Source organism: Cariama cristata, unplaced genomic scaffold (assembly GCF_000690535.1).
Source record: "Cariama cristata isolate BGI_N322 unplaced genomic scaffold, ASM69053v1 scaffold20389, whole genome shotgun sequence".
Taxonomy (NCBI): Eukaryota; Metazoa; Chordata; class Aves; order Cariamiformes; family Cariamidae; genus Cariama; species Cariama cristata.
Window position 1 is genome coordinate 31,646 of NW_009637677.1, and position 9,761 is coordinate 41,406.

The 9,761-nt window shown below is 45.4% G+C and overlaps 1 protein-coding gene across 1 annotated transcript in view; it reads right to left on the reverse strand.

Moving 5' to 3' along the window:
- Positions 1-4,568: 4,568 nt before the first annotated feature.
- CLDN16 (claudin 16) overlaps positions 4,569-9,761 on the reverse strand; it is a 7,052-nt gene continuing 1,859 nt past the window's right edge. Inside the window, exons 2-5 of the mRNA XM_009708436.1 lie at positions 6,677-6,779; positions 6,252-6,416; positions 5,051-5,242; positions 4,569-4,708 (exon numbers count right to left, since the gene is read on the reverse strand). Of these exons, the coding sequence (XP_009706738.1) occupies positions 4,569-4,708; positions 5,051-5,242; positions 6,252-6,416; positions 6,677-6,779 (600 nt within the window). The remainder of the gene's footprint in view (positions 4,709-5,050; positions 5,243-6,251; positions 6,417-6,676; positions 6,780-9,761) is intronic.

Genomic DNA, 9,761 nt, shown 5'->3' on the forward strand with positions numbered 1-9,761 from the left:
CAGACCCAAGAGCTACCGGGAGAAAATCGTCCTCTGCTCCCTGTAACGATGTTTGGACAGAATATTTCAGTCGTTAATCACTTGCCCACAATATTTAACAGATGCAGAAGAGCAAACTGTGGGGGTCTAGCCTCAGATGAGAGACCAAACCTCGCTTTCTTGGGAGAATTTTATTTTTCTGTCTTTGAAAGTTTATAAAATAACTGTAAGTAGATGTGCTGAAGCTGGGGATAAAGTCTGCCAGCTGTCAAAGAGCAGTTGCTGCAGGTGTGCACTGGGGTTTGGGGTCTGCAGCTACCAGCAAAGATCTGGGAAGCCTCTGAAATCACCCCCCAGTTTCCCAAGGGCTGGTCCTGTTTGTGCTGCTGCCTTTTGTGTGTCCTTCCAGGAGAGAAGTGATTACCCTCACAGGAGCCAGAGCAGGTCATCTGGCAAAGCACCTTTCTGGGTGAAATTTGGATGTGGGGTTAGAGAAACACGATGCTGAAAGACAACTGCATTTATTACATCTCACAAATGTTACAATATGTAAGGAAAACAGAATACTGGAGTAACATTCTTATCTGCTGAAAATAATTGTTCAGATCTACTGAATTCACACAAAAATCACATTACAATGTGCGTGAAAAGGAGGGAAATCCATGTTTCAGAAAATATTCATGCAGCTGCAGTAGGAGATGATCTCGTTCGCAAGGTCACAGTAAGAGTGAGTCCTAATTAGAGCCGGAGTTATTAAGAACCCTTATGAACAAGGCTGATCGAGGCAGTGAGAAGACGAAATATTGCATGCAGAAAAGGACCGCCGTTGCAGATGTCTGTTTTATTCTATCTCTTACTTGTGTATATCAAGATAAGAAATCAATACCTATTTGTAAGGCATGAAATCAACTTAGCAAAGAGACTTTGCCTACTTTACCTACAAGACTTTGCTATTTTCCATAACCTGCAACCAGCCAGAGGCCTGACAAGCTGTGTACTGTCAGTGGGGAGGGCAGTGGGGAGCCCCGAGTTCAAGAAGACACCATGGGCCAGGTACAGCAGGGAGGAAACTCTAGAATCCCAGCACTCAGCTAAATCCATGGCTCTGCCTATACCCTGGGAAACAAGGCAACGAGACTGAGATGCCCAAACATATAAAAATACTCCTTGTAAATTAGTGAAAATCTGGAGAAGGCTGAAAGACTGTTCACACAGAATGATTAAATGTTGGGCCTCAACTGGAAATTGCAAGTGAGCAAAGAGCCTTGGTAAGATATCAATGGCCATCAGGAAGGCAAAGTCAATCTATCGTCAGTCCTAGTGAGCTGCTGCTGAATGGGATGTAGGTACGTACCAAGGAAATACCTTAATATCTGAGTTCACCTGCAACGTCTTTAGCCTTAGGGACTGGTTGTGATTTTGAAAGAAAAAATAAGTCCTGTGTACTTTCTGGGAGGTTTCTTTTTAATGAATAAACAACCAAACTAAAATAGATCTGCATTGTGGCATGGTAATGAGTTAATGAGGAGTGAATACTACAGTCATGAAATCAGAGTCAGAATTAAATCAAACAGTGAATTAACAATTAATTATTAACAACTGATCAAAACATCAGATAGACTGTCAGCAGGATTTGAATAATGAAGTAATGCAGCATTGGACTGGTTGTTACAAAACATTAACCCAGCAAACCTAAGGCTTGCTGTGACCTTTTCCTAGTCCTCTTGTGCAGGAGATAGATCCTCAAAAGCTATTGTAGAGTGTGGCTAGAACATGAGCATGGTTAAAGAATTAACCCTTATTCTACATAGATACTGAAGAAGAGAAAGACTCACAAATGTTATGCAACATTCTTTGTATACGTGTATATTTAAGGATGATGCACCCTGAGTTAAGGTAGTATGTGGGGTATGTGTGTGCCTTATTTGTGTACTCCATGTATTGCAAGTCGCAAAACACCTCCCATCACCTTAAAACAAACTGAAGACCATTAGGACGAAGGCCAAGAAGTTTCCTCACCTACAGTTTACAGGAGAAAGAGAACAGGAGAAATCAATGGTCTGAGATCTGCAATTACACCCTCGTTAGCAGGCGATCCCAGACTATTTCTCCTCTGCTAAACAAGAAATAAGCCTTCCCAGCAAGAGATAATCTTCATGCCTCAGAAAGAGCTATAGAAAACAGCAACAAGAGGCTGGTGGGTGTCCCTGAGTGTTAGTGGTGAGGGCTAACATGCTGGCTGCATAGCCTGGAAACAATTTGATTCAAGATTTTGGTCGAAGAGATGATGTCTTTGCTCAGTGCTTCCTCCCGAGGAGCATCTCTGCGCTGGGTGAATCAGGCTGGGGCAGCCCGCAGCGTCGAAGCACCTCTCCTTCCTCAGGGAGGCTGAAGCAGCATTGGCCTCCCTGGGGAGGAGCAGGGACACAGGCATCGGAGCAGTGGCAGAGCACAGCTCTGCCTCTGCAGCGGGTTCGCCCTCCTTCTCCTTCCCAGCATGTCGCTGAAGAAGCAGGGGAGCAGAGGCACAGCCCAGGAACCAGACCCACAAACATCCCCTGAGCTTCCCTCCCCCGGCACGGTGTACCAGCTCCAGCTCTTCCACCCCAAAAGCCCCACAGCAAATACATGTTTCTGATGTGACTGTGAAAAAGTTTAAATAAATAAAAAAAAAAAGCTCTGGATGAAGCTTCCTGCAATAACAGGCAGAAATTCCTATCACCCCCAGATCTCTTTGTGCATTCTTGGTGTAATCCGTGAATTTATCACGTCACTCGTAATTCTTGTACTCCTCGTCTCCCAGGACTTTGTATAAAAGCCTCTGCCACTTCTCCTACTGTGTTTACATCTGTTCAATACAGCTCATCTGTTGGCAATAAGTTGCTTTCAGTTTGGCTAACACAAATGTCTGCCAACCAAAGCAGCATGAACTCTGCAGGCATGAAGTCTCCCTTGCCTGGGCAGCAGCGCGGCTGCAAGGGCTCTTGCTGAGGTGGTTGCATTATAGTCTGAGCCTTGTGGAGGTGCTTGAGCCTGTAGCAAAGCCATATGGACCTGTTGCTGTCCTGTCTGTCCCAGGGCCTCAGTGTTACTTGATTAGGAGCCATGTCAGGATTGGGTTATGTTTTTAGTGTTGCTGGTCAGTTCTGTGCTGCAGCCCAAGATGCTGCTTCTAGGATAATCTGTGAGAGGACTTGGCCCCTCATCTTCCATTGTAGGTGTTGTCAGAGGTACCCTTTGGAACACAACCCATGCCATCCACAGCCATCCCATCTTCCTCTGGTCCTCATAACATAAGGCTTCACTTCATATTGCCTGGGAGGAAGAAGGGAGTTTCTCCACCCAGTCCACCCACTATGCCATTGGTGGAGGAAGCCTACTTCTGGTAGAGCCTCTGTACCCACGGGTGTGCACACCTTCCTGAGATTCTGTTGTTGTTTCTCCACTCCTCCTGAACAGGTATATCTCTGTGCTGAGAGCCTTTTCTCATTCCCTAGTGCCTATGACCAGATGATATGGTGCCCATTATGGAAAGGACTGGATTTGGGAAGTTCCTACCAACCCTAAGAAAACTGTGTGTCAGCTTCTCTTTCCTTCAAAGGCATGGAAGAACTTTCACATCCATTCTTAGGGAACATGTTAAACCACACTGGGATTTTTTTCACCCACCCTAGTGAAGACATGGCTGATGCTCTAGCCTCACCCAGCCTATGGCAGCTTGGATTGCAGCAGGGGATAGCAGTCCTGAACTGGATTTAAATATCTTTTGTTAGAAAGGGACAACAGATTTTACTATCGTTTGTTTCTAGCTGGTATAGACATATTGTCATGCACAAGGTCAGATCTTGGATCTTCACTCACTTTGTCCAGGCAAAATTTTTACTAAGCAGAAAGAAGCTGGCAATTTCCAGATCTGAGTGAGTCTAGAGCATCTGTAATGTACATTTTAACACTTACTGAGTAGGACTGTATTTTGCAGGGAAGAATGCACCTGAATTTGCAGTATTTCCTCAGTGCAGGGGTTCATGGGCCAAAGAGAGGGCCAGGCATTTAACATAGCTCTTTCTTTATCTTCTGCTGAACTCTCCAGCTGCCTTTAAGAGGTGCAGACCCCCATGCTGGGTGCATAGGGTCCAGATGTTGGCCAGACTATCAGTCCCTCTCTTCGCCTGTATTTTCTGCTTTGCATGTTTTGTTGACACATTGCCAGATATGGAACAGATCCATCTTACAGTTTGGGGATCTTCATGCTGAGCACTTGGGTCTGATCTGGGAGTGGCTGATTTATCTCATTTGTGCTGATAGTGTTGAGACAAATCCTGAAAGAGTTTGTGTTGGTTATTTCAGTCTGTGCTTATGCAAGCAGCCTCAGCACTCAAGACAAAAGGAATCCCTAAAGCAAGACCTCCTCAGAGGTTACTTTCTTGAAGGAAGGGGTTTTTTTGAAGCTCTCATAGTGCAAGCATTGTAGCATACAGTACATCCTTGAAATCTAACTTTGAATCTGTATCACAGCCACAGGAGCTTGGGTCTCTGCGCAATCCACTAGGAATAGAAGTAGAGCTCTTTCTGGAGTTCTCACCTCCTCCTCACACTCTTGTGTCCACTGCATACATTTTGGCAGTAGCTGTTTGAGACGATGGCAAATGCACGTTTGTTACGATCGTCGCAGCTGAGGAATAGCCTTTCCTCCAGGAGTAAGCAGAGTGGAGTCTTCCAGAGCTGGTCTCTGTGAGTCACAGGGAGAGAAACAGCATCTGCTAATGAGTGCTTGGTGACTTTCAGCTGCAAAGACTCGAGATGCAGAGAAAGCACCACTCCAAGACATGATATAATAACGCATTTTACGTCATCCTTACACCTCAGCTCCCACCTGAACACCTTGATGTGCTTTCTAGAGCTGCTGAAATAACACTGTTCCTGTTTTACAGCTGAAGATATTGCTACTGGGGATGAGCAACCATCCTGAAGAATGTCCCTGAAGGACTCTCCCCACCCTGTGTGCCTAAAGCACACCCCAAGCAATGGCTCTATCTCTGACCTGTGTTTCAGCTCTGCCACGGTTCCTCACCTCTGAAGAGATACATGCAGCAGGTGAGCAGGGCCCCGGATAAGAAACAGCCAAGTGACCCCGCCATGCCGAGCCAGCACGACCAGCCAAACTTGTACTGGATGCCCAGAAACACGTTATGGAAGACCAGGGAGGAGCGCTCCACGTAGACATCAACGGCATACCACACTGAGCCGGTGATACCTGGGAGACCTGCAGGACAGGAGAGAGGTGCCACAGAGAGAAGTGTCACTTTGGTAGATTCACCCTGGTTCCCACTGATATCAGCTGGAGCGCTGTCAGGCAGGGGCTGTACCTCACAGCTTGCACTCACAGGCACCATCAGTGCCGGCTGGCAGCACTCATGTTCCCGCATGAAAAGGCGGAGAACTCCTCCCTTCTCAGCTCATTTATCAACTTACTGTAAAGTTACTTCAAGAATTTAATTTTCTGATCTGTTTTGACTTTCAGAACTTTGACAGCTTTTTTTCAGGCAAATGTTGTGAGGTGAATGGAAGATGTCTAAAAGAACCTCTCAAAGTGCTTTACATGTGCTCCCTGTAGCTGGGTGTTATGTGTTAAATCTGCTTACGCTGAAGCAGAGGTAGATGCTCAATATCGGCGTAAAGTCAAATGAAATTACTTGGTACCTAGTTGGCAGTCTATTTATTTTTGCATTTAAAATTCTCCCACTGGCTGTAACAGCAAAGCAGCTCAGTCAATTGGTTATTTATCACCTAGGAGGGACAGATGTGTTATTATCCTTTTATTAGAGATCAGCTACAGAGATTTTGGGCTAAGTGATTTGCTCAAGGTCACACAATCTGTGGCGTAGCCAGGAACCAAACCAGGATGCTGGGGCATTGGTAGTCCTTCAGCAATTTAGGTTTATTTGCCTTATCAACAACACTGACTTCTTCACATTAAAACAGCATTAAATGGAAGGCAGTCAACCAAGTCACCTGGTCAACACATGAAATGAAAGCAGAGAAACTCATCTATGTGCTGTTAGGGGCAGGCAGTGAACACTAGAAGCTATATTGTACAAATAAAGCAAATAAAGATCCTCATGCCATGTTTACCCTCTAGAAAATCACCAACTCCTTTCCTCAAAATAAGAGAAGAAGATAATTCGGATAATTAATTCTTAAATAATTAAGAATAAAAGCTTCCCCTTTTTGCTAAAGCATGTCCTGCAGGATGGAGGTGCAATGGGGAATACCTGCGATGAGCAACGTAACTCCAGACACCACACAGATGCGCAGCTTGATGAGCGGCTCATCAGGAAGGAATTTCACACAGTCCAGTCCCAGGACGAGGAAGAGAAATCCAAATCCTGCCAGGATATCTGCTGTGATCATCATGGCTCGGGTCAGCACCAGCTTCACTGCAGGAGAAAAGCAGATCGTGCTAATGCACAAGGAATGGAAATGCAGGTGGTTAATGGGATCAGATCCCATGAGGCCATTTTATTCTGGGGTGAAACTTTCTCCAGCTTCCCCTGGGAGTAATACCTCACTGGGAAAAGAAACATGGCTCTAATATGTACGTGCACCAAAGTATCTGTCATGGAGTAGAACAGATGCTCTTTCTGTCTACGCTCAGGTATCCACACCACTTGTAGAAACATCTCTGACTCTTACATACCGGGATGCTCGGCGAAGATGGAGTCGTACTCATCACAAGTTTGGATTCCGTCAAAAACATTTGTGACACATTCCCACCACAGGCCACGGCATTTTGTACTCACCTGTGGGTTGAGAAGAAAAAGAAGACTGTAAGACAAATATCCACAAACAGAGCAGATGGTCAGCTGGGCCCTTCAACAGAAATCCTGGTCCAGTTATGTTGATGGCAAACCTCAGCTGTTTAGCTTGAAGAAGAGAAAAAGTGGTAGGATGTAGAAAGAAGACAATGTTTTCTCTGTCCCTACTAATGGTTTTAAACTAGACTAAAAGAAATTCAGACTAGACATTAGGAAAAAAACCTTCCTGTTGGTAAGGATAAAAATGCTGAAAGAAATTTCTGGGAGGATCTGCGGGGTGGCTGACAGGAGAGATCTAAGAGCAGGTTTGAGCACTCCTTGCCAAATGTTTGTCTAGGCTGAGCTGGGCAGGGCTATGGACCAGACGACCTAAGACTTTGCTGTCCACGCTCCCCTGACAGCATCCTCCTGCCAAGAAGGAGCAGCTCAGAGGGGAGTGTGACTGGCGGGGCAGGCGTTGCAGCAGGAGCCAGGTGCCTGCGATGGGAGGTGGCCGTGGGGTGGTAGAGGAGTGTTGTGTCGCAGAGGAGAGGTGTGGACGTGAGCCCCTCTCCAGAGGCGTGGGGATGGCTCCCCCCAAATGACTCATCTGTAAACACTGGCTGGAAAATGAGAAGCAGCCGGCGCTGATCCTGGCCCTGGGGCTCCTGGTGCGGGGCTGGCTATAGACAAAATGTGCCGGAGCCACACTCATCGCTGAGACATCCAGACTCGGGCAGACGTTGCAGTAGCATCATGGCTAATCGTCTCCACTGTCCTGAAGCCGTAGATACTGTTCCCAGCCCAGCCTTCCATAAATCACTTTAATATTGGAGGTATTTTCATTACCAATGCAAATATGGCAACAAGCACCTCTAAAACATTCCTGGAATTGCTCATACAAGGAGCAGAGATAATGTCGGTGCAACTTTGGACTCCAGCCTGCCCCACTGCTGCCAGTGACACCTGCTGCAGTTAATGGAAGGAGAAATTCTCCCAGGGAATGGATTTCACGCCGGGGAAGGGGACCAGGCTTGCTTGGATAACACAATAAATTCATTTTTCTTGCACTGTGTAAATCGCAAAGCAGATAATAACATATCTCAGCCATTTAATAAAGTCTCGTTCAGGATGTATTGAAGTCTGTAGCCAGCCACAATATTTTCTCCACAATACGATGTCTGAGCCAAACTGTATACCTTCTCTGTGATACCGTGCTGTGGATAAAAGGTGAGTAAGAATGACTCACTACTTCAGACTGGCAAAAAAGATACTATTTATGTTTGAATGAAAAAAATCTACACATTTTGTTTCATGAAGATGAAAACTACTTACAATTTCTGAGAATTTGGGGGCAGGTTTAATGAAAAATATCACAACAAAATGAGAAGCAGTGCTGGAAAATCCTGGTTTCATTGATTCTGTGTTTTTCAAGAGAACAGTGTCGTGTAAAACAATTTGCTATGTTTATATTAGATGTAAGTTTTTACCATGGCCCTCTTAATCCAGCGGCAGGTCCACTTCTGTCTTAACTCACCACTGTTTGGGCTGTGCTTGAAATTAGCATCTTTTTATTAAATTACATTTTGTTCCACTTGTATTTATATAATTTCATGTTCCTTCCAAACCACTGTAGGCTTATTCATACTACTCTGTATTCAGCTAATACACTTAGTTACTTCCTCACTTGCTCGCATTAGTATTGTTTTTTAAATCTTACAAGCAGCATCTTTGTCTATATTAATTATAGAGAGACTAACAGGATCCCAGGCTTTGTCAGGCTGTAAGCAAAACAGAGGTCTTAAGGTGCAACAGTTGTGATCATGGTCTAGCTTGTGAAACAACCCTCTTCCCAGACTAGAAAAAATTGATGAATGTTTTGTGTTTCTTGGGATGTTTCAATTGTCACCTCCTCCTGCTAGTGCTGAACAAGGGCAGAAGCAGGGATCAGCCCATCTCTATGTGGCAGGTGCATAACCAGGGATAAATGTCTCGTTTATCCTGGTGCAGGAGGGATGGGAACAGATGTCGGAGGGGAGGCACTTGTGTTTGGCCTGAGACACTGCTGAGCTATTCTGGTTTCTGCTGTCTGCCTTGTAACCTTCTTGGCCATCCCTTGCTCCCCTCTGCTATTGAAACCGTTTGTCTTTCTGGTTGTTAATCTGTTCTCAAACCACCCTTGGGCATCTGCTCTTGTGCAGACAGCACAGACTCTCAGACACACAGGAACTCGCTGATGTAAATGGGAGAGGGGTCAGAGCTGGCTGGGGCATCATGTGGGGATCATGGCCGGACCCATGCACCCATGCACCGTGTTGGTAGCGCTAATTCCCGATCACTTCTTTCCCTCCATAGCAAATCTTCTCCAGCTTCTCTGGGCCCAGCTGAGGACTCCCCAAGAAGCCAAGCATCACGTCCAAACTCCTCATCTCCCACTTTGATTACGAAACACATTACCACGACCTGCTTTCCCTAACACAAGCATGCATGTAAAACATAAACTGAAAATGATTGTAATATATATATATGTAATTATATCCTATGCATAATGTATAATTAATATTAAAGTAATTCTACTATTAAAAAATGACAGAACAAGCACACACTTCCCCTTCTGGGGAAAGTGCAAAGACAAACATGTGAGCAATGTTAGTCACAGTGTTTTACAGCACTGTAAAAAGGTGCCAACATACAATGATTCTAAGCCCAGCACAAGAGTAAAACAGGCAGCATTTAACAGTAGTGGTAATATTTTTAATCTGCCTGCAACAGGGAGGGATTGTGTACACAATACAGTGCTTGTTGGGAAGCAGATTATGTTTTTTTTCCAGCACAAACTACTGCAAAAATTGACTCAGGCTTGTCTTGATGCTCACACAGAATGCAGTAGCTTAAACCGCTTTCTGTGTTGCCATAACCTGGTTGTTTCTGAAGCGGAGGTGAGGGGCTGTGAGGGCTGAGCGCTGGCCGGCGCCCTCGCAGCCCCCC